At 43.8% G+C, this 15,985-nt stretch overlaps 1 protein-coding gene across 5 annotated transcripts in view; it reads left to right on the forward strand.

The window, feature by feature from the left end:
- The window catches only part of ATAT1 (alpha tubulin acetyltransferase 1), a 34,020-nt gene extending 20,283 nt beyond the window's left edge, over positions 1–13,737 (forward strand). For 3 of the 5 annotated variants that reach the window (XM_044422454.1, XM_044422457.1, XM_044422456.1), the window contains 3 exons: positions 9,913–10,010; positions 11,383–11,437; positions 12,693–13,737. In XM_044422454.1, coding sequence (XP_044278389.1) covers positions 9,913–10,010; positions 11,383–11,437; positions 12,693–13,050 — 511 coding nt within the window. In that variant the 3' untranslated portion in view covers positions 13,051–13,737. Of the gene's footprint in view, positions 1–408; positions 3,520–9,912; positions 10,011–11,382; positions 11,438–12,692 lie in introns of those variants that run through there. The other 2 variants (XM_044422455.1, XM_044422458.1) reach the window with 2 other exon arrangements.
- Positions 13,738–15,985: the final 2,248 nt, after the last annotated feature.

Genomic DNA, 15,985 nt, shown 5'->3' on the forward strand with positions numbered 1-15,985 from the left:
AAACACATCAATTCACGCATAGTCTATGTTTAATTGCACCAGAAGCTCATGTCTCTTGTTTTAGTGGTGTTGGTTCTAGCCCTTATTGTTTAGTTTTTGAATCTCCTTCCTGCTCTGTCATACATTCTGTAATTCACACTGATTCACACTGATATTAATGCAGTATAGCATTAATCCAGCTTCAAAGCGTGGAATCATTTCCAGTGTACCATTTCTTTATAAGCATCATTGCTCAAAGAAGAGATATGTTACCTTTAGTATTTTTAAATTGATGCTTTTCTTTCAGTCCTTCAGAAATCTAATCTGTCTGTCTTTCTTTTTTGTTTTTATACCCCTCCCTCCCTCCCTCCCTCCCTCTCTCTCTCTCTCTCTCTCGCTGTCCCCACACCCTGCCCCATCCACTGCCAGCTCCCTGAATCGCTCTGACAACAGCCATTGATCGCCGGTCTCTGCTGTGTCTCCCCAACCACTGGGCCTCCACTTGTGTCTTGAGTTCTTTATAGCAACGAGATTTGATTTTACATCCAATTTATTCATCCCCTTCCTTTTTTATAAGCTTTATGGGTAAAACCTGTAAGAACATGGGTTAATTTATATAGTGCTGGGAGTGTGTGGTGAGTTTTGTCGTGGGGGAGGGGTTGCTTCATTTTTTTAAGCAAAGGAATTTGGTTACGTTTTTAGAAGATAAAATCTTCCTTTTTAGCATTTTCTTTAACTTCAAATTATTTATTGATTTGTGCTTCAGCTCCAAAGTGGTCAAAGTTTACAGTGAGCAAATTCTTGGTGTTCTAAGTGAAACGCAATGTACAGTTTCACAAACACCATGAACTGCATTCAGTTGCCACATAGATCTGCCTTGGGCTCCTTAGCCAATGTTTGGTTTTGCCTGCCGGTCATAGACGCAGGGAAGGCAATGGTAAGCTACTGGCCTCCTGTGAATTACCACTTAGTTCCAGAAGGCTTTTCTTGTAAATGTTGTTCTGGCAACTAAAGTAACCTGACAGAATCAGGGCAGCATCTACTATTAAGAAGGGGGAAGTAGCGCAGAGTACCATTAAAGGCAACTATCAAATTACTTAAGTGGTTAATACTTAAAAGTGTTTGGAGTGGGTGAGTGTGCCATTTGGCTTGTCTGCCTTAGGCACCATTTGGCTTTCTCTTCCTTGTATGATATTTTATTCCTTAGACTGAAATCAGACAGTAGTTTTATTCTGGGGAGTGGAAGGTGGGGTGAGAAGCGACTTGGTGCCTGTGGGGCATCCGTATCTCATGGCTGTCCCTGGTGAACTGGTTTCGTTGGGCTTCAAAATCTACTTGCTCTGAAATGGAACCCACTGCTTTAGCAGTGTCCAGGCTGGTAGCCTCAATTTTAAAGAGGAAACGGTTCTTTTAGGGGAAACATTTGATTCATTAGCCAAAAATTCCCACCATTTTCATCATGCATCTGACAGAAAACCTGTGGCAGAACATGTTTAGACTTTAATTCTCCAAGGTGTCTTGCAGGGTTTCTTCTCAACTTGTGTCTTGGAGAAAAAGCCAGCAGAAAGCTTTTTCTGAAATGGGACAGAGCTGGTTTGTTCTCCAGACTATCCTTTTGCTGTGAGTGGCTAACTTTGATATGTGTATAGGCTAGAACACTTGTGGATTTGTTTGCAAGGCTTGGCAAGGGATAGGCCTATGGGGGAGGGGTGTCAGTGAGGCCCCATTTTTCCTGCCCCCAGCACAAGTGTAGACCTTTGAAGAAGGCCCATTTACTCCTCCTCTTGCTCCATTATGCCCCCAGCTACTTCTGAGGCACCCTTTGTCCTTATTTTGAGTGAATGACCGAGGTGCCTCATATGGCTGCAGGCTGTTCTGTTTAAAGCGTTCACCGGGGGGGGGGGGGGGAATGTGGGGGACAAATGGAGCTGCATTGCAGCAAGTCAGCCCTTTAGTCCATATCTGCTTCAACAAGCTGCAGGTGTCTGCGGTTTCTGACAGGGGCCTTCCTGAGCCTCAGCATGTGATACATTTTAAGTGGAGCTGCTAGCGAGTGAGCCTCAGGTATGGGAGACCCCTCTGGAAATGGGGCAGCCATGCTGCACCTCTTGCTTGCTGGCACTGCCTTGGGGGAAGGTGCCGTCCCACCCAGAGTGAGCCATCCCTTCTGCTCCTCACCCCGAGAGGCCCCATCAGGAAGGCTGGAGCTGCAGTGTGGGAGACACCACTTTGGGGGAAGCACCTCAGTTTGTTCTAGTTGGCTCAGGTTTTTTTAAATTACTGTTTTAAATTTTATATTGGAATGTTATGCTGTTTTGTTGTTTTGTATTTTTGTACTTTATTGTATCAATTGTGGTTAACTGCCCAGAGAGCTTCAGCTATTGGGTGGCATACAAATGAAAAGCAGGAGAAAATCAGCCAACCTGGCTCCTAAGTTGGCCTTCTGAGTCCCCTAGTTGGCTGTGCCCCATTTCCCCGACTCTCAGGGGTTTGGTGCTTTCCCGGCTTTCATGCAGTTTTCCCCCCATTCAGAAAAGTTGAAATGCCTCTTTTTCTGTCTGTAAGAGCTGCAAGCTAAACATTGCAGTTTCTTTTAGCATATTTGCCCAGCTTCCTTTTGCCTTCCGCCCCTCCCAGCACTAAAATGGTCTCCCAAGACCAAGAACATCTCCAGAGCCAGTTTCTGCTCTGCTGGAAAGACATTCCAGGAGAAGTATCACCCAGAAGGCAGATCTGAACCCTTCAATCATCTCATGTGCTCTCAGCCTTACCTTGCTCGATGCACTTGAGTGCTTCTTTCCCAGTTAACTCCTAATGGTTTTGAAAGCAGGCAAGAAGTACTTACAGAACTTTCAGAGAAGCCAAAATAGGGTTCTGTGTGGGACTAAAGTTGTTCCCTTTGAAGTGGATTATTCTTTTCTCCAGATAACCAGCATACAGCAATTGCAGTCTCCCTCAGTCCCCACTGAAATTATAGAACCAGCTTTACCCACAGAGAAAACTCTATGGAATCCAGGCCAAGCCTCTCTAGAGAGAGTACTGAGTAAAGCCCTCTGCAATTGTGCAGCTCCCCCAAATTGTAACAGCAGCTCATTAGGCTATTCAAGTTCTGGACCCTTCTCTGCAGCTCCAGCCCTGCCCTCCCATCTTCCTCAGCTTTGTAGTCTACCCAGTCTGTTATATGTGGTTATTTGGATGTTGTTCAGTCTGTCGTATGTTTTGCCTTTGGAATGGGATAATTGTGCACCTATGACTGTTTTGTGGGCTGCTTAGTAGTTTAAAAAGGACATTGTTTTGGTGGTTTAAAAGCATAATTGCCTCCATGCTTCCAAAGCAAGAATACTTTTTACAGGGTTTATAAGTGGTAACCTCAGCTGGAGGAAGTTCTGAGTTTTATTTACAGGTTTGGAATTGAAAGAGGATGGTTTCAGGTGACAGAAAGGGAGGAAACTAGGAGCCAAGGAAGCAGATTGGGGCTTGTGTGCCCTGCTGAAAAGGCATTTTCCTGCAACAGAAAGAAAGAGAAAGGTATCAGGAGTCTACAAAATGATTTTTCTTTTTTTCTGCAAAAAGAAAAAAAAATGATTTGCCAGATAAGTGAAGTGTATGTTCTTTCAGAGTTGTGTGTGATTAGGGATGGGAGCAAAGTAGCTGAAACTCTGTGTCAGGAAAAGCAGCAACCTGTCTAATGATTTATGTCCAAAAGTTACTTAGCTTTCATAATGTAGATGTTCCTTAACTGGTAGGTGCGCTCTTGTGAGGAGCAAGAAATGATGGAGTCCATTTGTTGAAGCCTGCCTTCTGACCACTGATTCCTGCTCAGGCTCTCCACTCTGGCTACTGAGGTTTTACTAGTGTGATTTCAAAACTGTCTTGGCATAAAGGCTAAAATGAGTTGCTAGATGTAAACTCAGAGCCTTGGAATGCTAAATTCAAAATTCACTACCCACCGCTGCATATAATGAACAGGGTTTATTTTGCTCCCTAGCACTATGCTATAAAAAGGGGTCCAGAACAGAGGAGAGAAGTCAGAGGCAGACACAGCTGAAGCATGTTTATTTTATGTACCAAGACACTTCCTGAATGGTCTCTTGTAGCCTGCGCATGTCGGTAGAATGCCAGCCATATCATGTGGCCACGGGGGCTGTTCTTGTGTGAGGAGGGCTAAGCCCACGGAGTTTGCATGGTTATGCCATCAGGCAACATGGGCACAACTAGAATGCAGGCCATCTTCTGGCTTCTAACTAGCCGTCCAGGTGCCCCCAAGAAGTTCACAGGCAGATTGTGAGGGTGATAAATTTCCTACTGTTAATGTGTCCTCAGCATCTGGGACTTGGGGGCACACTTTTGACATTTTGAGTCAGGGATGAAGTCAGAAGTTAGAAGTCAGCTAAAGCCAGGTGCAAATAGTGGCTTGAGTGAAGGATTAAACATCAAAAGAACCTTTGAAAAGTATACCAGACTATGAATGGTGTAGGGAAAGTGGTTAAAGAGACATTTTTCTACCCCTCGCATAATATTAGAACTCAAGGTCATCTCATGAAGTTGAATGGTGGGGAATTCAGGACAGACAGAAGGAAGTCCTACATACAGTGGCCTGGTTAACTTATAACCCTGAGTTTGGGCTATGCATGGGTTGTTGTTCAGTTGTGTGTTGTTGCAGAAGAGAACCCATAGTTTGTTGTTTGGTTATGGATTCGGTGCTGTTTGTGGTTAACCTATAGCTAAACCATAGTGCAGGGTTCATCCATAATGATAACATGTGATTGAACAAGAATGGTAGAAGTAGTGATGGCTGCCAATTTGGATGGTTTTAAAAGGGAATTGAATGAATTCATGGAGGACAAGGCCATTGATGGTTAATAGTCATGATAGCTATATGCTACTTTTAGTATTAAAGGGAGTACACCTATGCACATGAGTTGCTGATGAACTTGAATAGGAGAGCACTCTTGGATTCATGCCCTGACTTTGGCGTGCTGGTTGGCCATTGTGTGAACAGAAGGTTGGACAAGGTTGGTCCCTTGGTCTGATCCAGCATGCCTCTTACATTCATATGTTTAGCCCACGGATTTCTTTTCCGTTGCAGAACTGAGCTCACAGTTCATTTGCACACTGCCTGGCGACAGTGACACACGCGCTGGTAACTTCCCAATTAGATTTCTGTAACGCGCTCTACGTGGGGCTACCTTTGAAGATGGTCCGGATACTTCAATTGGTGCAGAATAGAGCTGCCAGGTTGCTGACAGGGACTGGGCATTGTTCTCATATAACCCCAGTTTTCCGTCAGCTCCACTGGCTCCCGATTGAAGTCCGGGCCCAATTCAAGGTGTTGGTTATGACCTATAAAGCCCTAAACGGCTTGGGACCTGGATATCTAAAGGAACGCTTGCGCCCATATATGCCCTCCCACCCCTTGAGATCAGCAATGGATGCCCTTCTCCGGGAACCCTCCATGAAGGATATTAGGAGGGTGCGTACTCGGAGGAGGGCTTTCTCTGGGGTGGCACCCAACCTATGGAATGCACTCCCCAGAGAGGTCCGCCTGGTGCCATCATTATTTGTTTTTCGGCACCAGACCAAGACCTTTTTATTTAAATGTTATTTTAATTGCTAAATTATTGTATTTATTAGGATTTTAAATTAGCTGAGAATGCACCGGGGGGTTTTAAATGTTTTTGTTTTTGTTTTTTTGTTTTTGTTTTTTGTGAGCCACCCTGAGGCTTTGTTGCGATGGGGGCAGCATAGAAATGTTTTAAATAAATAATAAATAAATCTATTCCTGCTCTATTTCCCCCCACAAGCTTAAATCTGTACCAGCTTCATTTAGAAGGCAAGGAGAACCATTTACCTTGTTGTTTTATAATTGGGAGCCAGACTCTTGGTGGTCTATTGCAAAACTCTTTTTGACAACCAGCAGTACATTTCTATCTACCTTCTCCCCAACCAGTTTTTAATTTACCATTCCTTAAAAGCTGATAGACCTATCCTCCATGAATTTGTCTAATCCTCTTTTTAAGTCAACCAACTTAACAGCTAATTCCTCCAGTGTCTAACTCAGTCTGTTTTCACAGTAACTTCCTTATGAGGCCAGACACCTGAATGACACTCCACTTTACAAGTATTATATAAACCAGTAGCCTTGATGCTCATTCACAGGCAGCATATCTCTGATCACCAGGTGCTAAGGGCAGATGAGATGTCTCTTTCATCACTCTTCTAGAAAGTCCCCTCTCATTTCCATTCTCAGAGCATTCATTCAACTAGGTATAGTGACAGACCCTTCAAGTGACTAGCGTGGCAGTTTGCAGAGCACATACAGTTCTCTCACGCAAATACCCCCACACTACTTTTTCTGACAGAAAAAGTGAAACTGAATAGGGCTGCCACTTGGAGAGGAAGACTGGACATGAACAGTAATACTTTTGCTCTGAGGGGGTTCTTATTCTGGGCCATTGTGCTCCATAGCACACAGCAGACTTAACATCTGTTCTGCTGTGGAGAACTCCTAGCACACCCCTTTTACCTTTTTACCTTTTGGCAACTTGACAGAATCCCTTCTTGAGGCTTGGCCCTATTCAGTCTCTTTCTCCACTACCCTTTCTAATCAAAGGACCCAAGACTCTGAACTGACTTCAGCTGTTGGTGTCTGGCATGGAAAATATGAACTTTTGTTTACATGTCAATAAAGGTTGGAATTTTTAAAAAAATTCAATGAAGTGATCTTGTTTGAGTTTTTTGTTCAACATCTGATAGCTTCCTGAATGAATCTAAATCATTTTTTGCCATATAAAGTTTTCTCCAGTTCTTTCCTATAATGCATGCATGTGTGGTCCAGTTCTGAAGAAAAGTAACCATGGCAACATACGGTCCTCAACAAGGTGGGGCAAAAATGGAACTTTCCTTTACTTGCTCATCACTAGAAGAATCTAACAAATTGTGCAAAAATACTCTAAACTCACATTACAATATATTTAGTAGCTATAAAATGTCCCCAAATGCCTCCCCCCCGCCATCATGCTATCTAAAATACCCAAACTGCCAGATCCAGAAAACACACAGGACAGAATACACCTTACCACCACCCATTTTTGCAGATACAGTAACCAACATTTCTTATTGTCAAACATGAAGTATTTTTATTTTCAGCTAGAAAGAATAAAACAATGTTTTTGAATGAAAGAGTCAGGATACTAACACAAACTTGTGAACTGGGAAGAAAAACATAAATAACTTTAAATATTAGTGTTTTGGGGTTAAAACTGTCTCTGGGGTGGCTAATGAAATCCATTGTTTGACTAACTCTTCCCTGCCTCAGCTTTCAATGAGCATAGCACTGATTTCAGATTTTAAGATGTCAGATTATCATGTTTTGGGTGAGGGAAGGATTTAGGCTTTCCAGAAATATAGCTGGCACTGACCTTGCTCTCTTTAGGGATAAACTCTCTTATTGAACAGGCATTTGATTCATTTATTTTGTGCTTTGTTACTGATTTATTTAATTGTTTGGCTCTGTTTTTAATTATTTAGTTGTACTTGGTTTATATTTTGAGTATGATCCTTTATTATCTTCTATTTTGTATCACTTTGTATAACAGTTTATCAGTTTGATTGTTTTTATCTGTTTTATTGATTGTACTTTTATATTCTGGTTCAGCATATTGTAATCTGCCCAGAGTACCCTCAGGTTATGGGGCAGCATAGAAGTATAAACAAACAACTCCTCTTCCTGGCACTCAGATTAAAGCAGACTGTAGTAAAGAACATGGAGCATTTTGTGCTGCAATAAGTTTATATTGTGGAAACCCCCAGGACCATCATTGCCTAGATTTTGGAATATTTTATGCCTGTGCTTTGTTCAGGTTTATAGAAAACTGTAAAAGGCAGGTCACTGAAATTTGGGGATATCATGGAATAGTAGAGTTGGAAAGGGCCCTGATCATCTGGTCCAACCCCCTGCTGTTTCAGGACACCAATTTACACCCTGCTCAGATGAATGTCCAATTTCTTTTTGAATGTCTCTGGTGTGGGAGAGCCCATGGCTTCTCTAGGCAATTGGTTTCACTGTCTGACAGTGAGGAAACCTTTCCTGACATCTAGCCTGAAACTCTGTTGTCACAGCTTGAATTGATGATGTATACGAGGTACTACTACCGTTTCCTATCAGTAGAAGGACTAGATCTTGGGTGTGCTTATGTGTAAATTGCATAACAAAATGTGAGTTTGGTGAAGGAAAGTGCCCCATGATGCTTGATGAAGATATAATGCCACTTCAAGGCTTCCATCATCTTGGAGGCTATGTAGGCTTTATTGAGTGCCCTTGTTCTCAGAAAGAGAGCCACTTGGGGGAAGGGCTTCTGAGTAGCAATGTTCTTGCAGAACCACCCAAGGAGCACAGGCAGAGCAGTCTTGGAATCCCCAATAAACTCCTGAATTCCATGGAAATTTCTGGAGGGGGTGGAACACCAAAGAGGGCAAACTGAATCCGGAACCTGATGTTGGAACTAGATTGTACCTTGCCTACATTCTGTAGCTACATGGCACTTCTCTGGTAATGCACTGAAGACAACTCACCATTTAAAATACTGGCTTAAATTCAGTCGGCACAGTACAAAAGAAAATATTACTTCTCGCAGAGGGAGAAGTAAATTCAGGTCTCACTTCTTCTGTAAGCAGCAGCTATACATTCTGGTCTGACATTGTAGCATCTAATACAGCTTGTTCTGGGGCACAATCCTATGCATATTTAGGCAGGAAAAGGTCCTACAACTGCAGGCATTTTCTAGCCAGCCATGGTAGGAGGTTTTCTGTGTAAACATGCATTGCATCATTGACCTGCACCTTGAAATCCTGTTAATTTTCCTGATCCTTAGCTAATGTAAAGTAGTTAAACACGGAAATACACATAAGGGCTGTACCACCATTGTCAATGCCACATTTTGACAGAAACCAGTCCTGTCATGGCACAGGTTTGCAGTGGTAACTGGGCTGGCAGTGTACCCAGTGCAACATGCCTTCTGATCATAACCTTAAAAGAACCATGGGCTACCCAGCATTTTGGGTTTTGCCATAGTTGCTCATGTGCAGGTTGGTCCTAATGTTCATTATTCACAGTGCTGAAGACCTTGTCTCTTGAACTCATCTTCCCCATAGGATTGTGAAAACAAAATGACCTTAGTCAAGCACAAGATAAAGTAAATCCAATATGGATCACTTACCCCCAGGAAATACCACTTCAGGATCTATACATTTGATCAAAGTACTCCAGTGTTTTGCCGTCTCCTTCTGGGCCCAATTCAAAGCACTGCCATTAACCTTGAGTCCTGGGGCCAGGCTACTCAAAACATTGCTTCCACCAGTCTTTAAAATCTTCAGCTAAGTTCTTTCCCGGTGCACATCAGATTGGGTAACAAAGGCGATAGAGAGGAAAAGGACCGTTTTGATAGTGGTGCCCCAGTTATGAAAGGCCCTCTCCATGCTCACCTAATGCCAAAGTTGTGATTCTTGGGGGCGCTAAGCAAAAACCTTTTTGTATCTTCTACGCTTTTTGTGCTAGATGATTTTAGTGCGTGTGTAGATTTTAGTACATTTCCTCCCAGCCTGGTTTTAGCTTGCTTTTTTTAGACCTAAGTTATGGTAGAGGTATCTTACATGTGAACAATATGACTACTTCTGTTGAAGTTCTGATGATTACTTTTATTGAAACATAAGCTTTGTGAGCTGCCCAGATGGGAGGTATAAATGTAAGTGGAAGAATATTCCCTCCGAATAGGGAGATCTGAGCACCATCACCATGAGTTCATCCCATGCATCAGTCCCCTGCGGCATATCCCATGCCCCACTGTGTTCTGGCTTGGAATCCCTCCCTACCCGTTGCTTCCTGCCACCTCATCATCTCCATCCTCCCGCTTGTTTTCCCCTCCCATCTTCTAGGAAGAGCCCTCAAAAGGACATCCTAATGGCTCAGAAGTGTTCCTACAGCTGCTATGAAAACTCTGCCCCAGTTCCAGAAGGCACCGGGAAGAGAGCAAGTGAGTAAAGTCTGGTTGGTCTAGTGGTGGCCTGGCACCGCTGTGCTACTGGGATGCAGCACCAATACGTTTCTAACAGCCCTTAGCTGCAGTCCCCAAAGTAGCTGGGCAAAAACAGATTTTTCCGGCAACAGTAGGTTAGCCTTTTTCTGTAATGTAGAATGTTGGGGGTGGCTTGGTCTTGAGTGGCAGTTAAGACCCACTAGTTTCTTATGATCTGCTTCTAGTGGAGATGAAGAATACTATATTTGGGTGGTTGATACAGATCAACACAGCTGCCTGCAATTTTGGGCTGCCCTTGGGTCCAGCTTTATCTCATAACACTGGAACAAATATCTCTTACCTGCTACAGATTGAGACTGTTGTCCCCACTGGACTCAGAAATTCATATTTCTGTAGCACATCTCAGTGTGTGGAGACCTTTATGGAGCTTGTCCAATTTGTGCGTGTGTGTGTGTGTGTAACGGTAAAGGTTTCCCCTTGACATTATGTCCAGTCATGCCTGACTCTAGGGGGTGGTACTCATCTCCGTTTCCTAGCCGAGGGAGCCAGCGTTTGCCCACAGACAGTCTCCGTGGTCATGTGGCCGGCATGACTAAACACTGAAGTGCACGGAATGCTGTTACCTACCCGCCGAAGTGGTACCTTTTTCTCTACTTGCATTTGCATGCTTTCGAACTGCAAGGTTGGCAGGAGCTGGGACGGAGCAATGGGAACTCACCCCGCCGTGCAGATTCGAACCGGCGATCTTTCAATCAACCAGCCCAGCAGCACAGCGGTTTAAACTACTATGCCACCTGCAGTCCCTGTGTGTGTTTATACAGATATATTAAAAAGAACTTTCCAAACTGCTGCTCTGTTCCAGGTGGCTCAGTTTCATGCCATCTCCAGCAGGGGCTCATTCCATCCCTCTTATCCAGAACCTTTAACCAGAGATGCCAACCCTTGAACCTTGGACTTCTATGCATGCATTATGTCGCTGAGTAAATACTGCAGGGCTAGTCTCACCCATTCATAAGGTAGCTTTCTGTATTGCCATTTGAAAAACGTTGGCTTGGATGTTTGTTTTAAACAAGCAGCAATTCCCAGGATGCTGATCTATTTCCCTCAGTGCTTTCAGTGCTGGTGCAAAGCAGTTGCAGCCATGAGAAATGGTGGGGCTCTGACTGGTGGGGATGATGTTTGACGTGCTGCTGGCTAATGTTTCGGAACGTAAGGGGCATTCCTGCACAATAGCTAGTTCGGCTGTGCTCTGAATGCATTTTCCAATTTCAATTTCAGCATAATGTGCTGCCTTCCCAGATAGAGGGGTATTGTAGAATCTGTGCTAATCTAATGCAGTATGTGTTTGGCTTTCTTCTCATTTCTGTAGGTCACGCAAAGGATATCCCCAGCCCACCAAAAAATCCTCTGGAATCAGAGAGACAGTAAGACATCCCTCTTCCTTTCCCTTCTTTGTGGCCTTTGTTTGCCACAGTTCCCAGAGAATTGCACAAGGCACCAAAAGCTGAGCACACGTCCAAACTGACCTGGACAACTGAGCCAGCAGCAGTGCCACAAGCAGACTGTACTAGCTCCTGCTGACACAAGCGAGCCAGGATGTTTGCTGGGGTGGCTCACACACTGTGATTCTTCTTCCCCTCCTCCTTCATGCTCCCCGTGCATCACACTTATGGCTCTGTGCCTGCGCGGAGTGGTGCAGGAGAGAGCAAGCACAGCCAGTCCTGCCTGTTAGAAAAAGTTCTCTCACTCACCAGCATGGCCACTTTGCCTTTCCACCACTAGGTAACCTCTTCCAGCTGCTTCCGTTTTTGATCAGTTTTCCTCTTGTGAGACATTTCTGATTCCTCTTCTTTCATTGTTCCCCCACTTTTGCTTGCACTTTGCTGTGCCCCTTCCCTTCCCAGGACTGATCACTCTCCCTCCGGAAAGGAGTGCAAATTGGAAACTAAAAAACTGGTCAAAAAGTACATATTATAAAACTGCCTTTTATAAATTTATATTGTTAGTGTATGGAAAACATATCTTGCATTTCCTTATGCCTAATGATGGGCCCCCAAGGCAGTTCTCAGTGAGAGAAACAATACCTGAAGCTGTATTGGAATGAGGAGATAGAATGGACTGTTCCACTTCAGACTACGCATGGGGGTGTAACCTGAATGGCTACCTAAGAAAGTTTCTGTTCACACACAACTGACATCTCCTAGCTGCTAACTGAAATGGTAGAATCAGCTTATCCACTCCTGATAGTTTGATAGTCTCTTTGCTTTTTCATGTTTTTCTTCCCCATTCTGAAAGCTCGCAGTGCCTCCTGTAAGGCTTAATTTCCTTAAAAGCTGTAAGCTAAAATTAACTCTTAAAATTCCTTAAGAGTTGTAAGTTACAACTCTTACTTTAATGTAATGCAATTTTAGCTTGCATTAAGAATTGTAAGCTAAAATTGGCTGGTATTTTGGCCTTGCCTCTTAGATTTGGCTTCACTTCATTTTTGCCTTTGTGCCCACTTGCCATGGGAATGCAGCCACTGAGCTGCTCTGCAATCGAATTCAGCTCTCAGGCTGAAAGAGGCTCCATTGCCCTGCCCAAAGAAAGTATATGTACACTATATGTACTCGTCACCCTTAGCCATGCGACCCTTGTGCCCTCCCAGTTCTGTCAGGATGACGCCATCTTTTTCTCCAGTAGGCCAGACAGTGTCGCCATCAGCCATCCAGTCCACCTAGACCCAGCCACCCTCAGACACGTAGGAGAGACAGCTCAGCAAGAATCCTCTCTCCAAAGGATGGACTCCCCGAGTCTCGCTGCTCCAGCCCTTCTGGAAAGGACTAAGAATGGTGGAGATTTAACAGTGATGAATGGCAGCCGTTCCTGCAAAAGCGACTGCCATGTGACCAGGCTTGCCCTGCAGCAGAACAAGGGACAATATGGTGTGGCGAAGAGCCCATGGCAGGTGAAGCCACTCTGGGCAATCGCAGGAGGCCCCTACGAGGCCAAAAGGATCCACCAAATGCACATGTATCGCAACACCAGGCCCTGGTGAGGGGAAGGACTCTCAACACCGTGGCTGTAGTGTTGAGTCAACAAGACCATCTTGCCAATACAAAAAAAAGTGTGAAATCTGCTTAGCCTTGTACCTTGCCAATACAATCACCTTGGATGTTCTAACACTGAAACCAAGTATTATGAAATTAAAATGCCAGCCATGTTTCATGCCCCACATTTGAAGTTTACACCTAACATTCTGAATTCCAAAACTGAATTATGGCAAAAGGTTGCTCAAATGTATACACCATCATGTCTCATAGGCTCAAGAATTCAAGGCATATGGAAGCCTTCATTTAATTTTATACAAGTAGTGTTTGGGTTTTTTAAAATTTACTAAAACTCCTTTGGGAATTCTTTGGTATGATGAACGTAGCACAGACTTTGGGGGAAAACTTTGGGAAAGGAGATGTGACTCAACTTCTTTACCTTTGTCCTGAGTATTAAGAAGCACCAAGAAAAGATATTGGAAGGATACATGGCATGTGCAATAAATCAACTTGAGCCAAGGTTATCAAAATGGGTTTAGTACTTCTGGATCTGCTTAGATTTAAATCAGCACATTTCAGTTTGATTTGTTTCTCTTCCCAGTGGAACTAAATCCACATCAGTGGGTCTGAAGAGAGTTTAATTCCAATTAGTCAACACAGAAATTAAAGCTGAATTTGTATTTCTAATTATTTAACAGCTTTTGTACAAAAGCAGTTGTTTATTTTCTATATCTTTGTCTCTCCATTCTTTTTACTGATTGGATTCTGCTAGTCCAAAATTCCTCCAGAGTTTCTCCAGGTATAGGGGAAAGTTACAAGGATCTTTGCTCTCTGTGTGAGTGCTATTTTATTAATCTGGCACTTCCAGTGTCCCCTCTTACATATCTTTGTTTAACTCCCTCAACTGTTTGCTATCATCTCAGGAGTTATCCAATATTGCTTTAAAGGGAGCACAATATGACAAGAGGAGGTATTTTTCGAAAAGATCTTTAAAGGTGTTCATATGGGCATCCTTCACTCAGTTCTTTTCTTTTTAGAATACACATGGGTTTCTTTTGCCACTTGGATACTCACATGGCACTTTAAAGGGGAAATACATGGTCTTGAATGGGGATCATTAATGCCTTATCTCGTGACTGCAGCAGTCATAGACCCATGGAGAAAAGGGGAGGGGGTAACTGCTACCCCCATCACATCCCACAGCCTGGAGGGAATGCTCATCCATTATCTTGTCAAAGGTAAGTCATCACTTTGCTCAGGCAGCATGAAACCTCAAATTTATTGATGCTCCATCAAATTTTAGTACTGATTTAATAGAAGTACTTCCATTGAAAGTGCGCAGCACTTTGGCTGAAATTTGGAAATAGCACCAGGGTTTCTGCAATACTCTTAACATTGCAATCTTACAACTGTTAGTGTCCAGACTCACAGGATTTTTCACACTCATGCTCAAAGGAGTGCCATCTGCAGAGGCCGTTGAATTGTACCGCTTGCCGGTTATTTCCAGTAATGTGGGGATTGCTGGTTGGGGTTGAGCATGCAAATATCCCTCCATGTTGGTGTTGCTGTCAAAGGCATGCAAAGCTTAGCTTAGGCAACCACAGTTCTGATGAACATCTGCACACACATTTAGTAGCTTTCTTTGAACAAGCACAGCCTGTGCTGACTGCCTGAAAGGATAGAAAAAGACCATACTTTGGCCTGCCCAGCTAGCAGGTCAAGAGAATGAAAAACTTTGCACAGCTGTGACTTTCTGGCCAGAATCCTTCAGATGCAAGACACAGTTTTAGTACCCCAAAGTGTCCTTTTGTTCCAGCATGAAGAGACCAGTGTGCCTTTGCCCTGGCTGTCGGGATAAGAACTCTGGTAACTAGGAAGAAAAAAAGTAGTTGAGAGTGTTGATTAGTGCAGGAAACGACTTGGCAGTTCAATTTCTGGCAATCAGTGCAGCAGTGTGCCTCTATTTGTTTATAAATCAAGAGTCCAACTAACACACTAACCAGCTTGATGCATTTACAGCAACATTTAATTCCCTATTCAGATTTGCAAGCACATCAGGGAAACGTCATAAAATAATTAAAAGGTACAGCAAAAAGAAAAAAAACTTTGACATAAAATGAAAAAACAAAGATCTCATCCTCGCCTGGAGATTCAGGTATGCCTAATCACACTGAAATCGGTTGCGATTTTATGTACTTCGAGGTAAGATTCACTGAACTGTGCACTTTTGAGGAAACAGCCTTCCACATTCTGGTGCTCTTCAGATGTGCAGAGTACAACTATGTGGGGTGGGATGCACTACCACCACGGTTTTTCAGGGATTTTTACAGCAGCATTTGAAGTGTTCTAGGATTGCAAAAACAGAGGCGACTCATCTGGTTTTCTGGCCCTTTCAAAACAAAATGGTAATTGTTTTAAATTGATTTAAAAATTTGGGCAGGGGAAATAGGGTGGCAAGCCCAGCTATGGGCTTGGATATCAAGGCCTGCCCAACATCTCACAATTCTGGAGCGAGAACTGATCAGTGATGAAAGTGAGTTGGCCAGCATAGGGAGGAAACCTGCTTCCGCAGCCCTGACCCTAAATTCTTTCTGCTTTCGAGTTGTGATATTTGGCGTTCCGTCCCATCAAGCTCTCACCTTGCGGTGACCCTGTAAGTGGAAGCCCTCCAAAAGTGCCCTGTCCTTGACAGCCCTGCTCAGCTGTGTAAATTCAGGGCTGATATGCCAAGCAGCGACCCAAGCTTGTATGCTTCCGGCACTCTTGCCCGCCACATGGAGGATTCTACCAGCTGCAGCAGAGAACCAGAAGTGCTGCTGCAAACTATTAACATAGCGGGAACGATCAACATTATCGTCCTTACACTTACCGCTCTTTCCACCGCGCAAGCGCTAAGGCATCGCCCACGCCGCGCTTGCTCGCAAAAGCTCGAGCGAGCGGGAA

The sequence above is a fragment of the Varanus komodoensis genome, unplaced genomic scaffold (genome assembly GCF_004798865.1).
Source record: "Varanus komodoensis strain SLA01 unplaced genomic scaffold, ASM479886v1 scaffold128, whole genome shotgun sequence".
Classification (NCBI taxonomy): domain Eukaryota; kingdom Metazoa; phylum Chordata; class Lepidosauria; order Squamata; family Varanidae; genus Varanus; species Varanus komodoensis.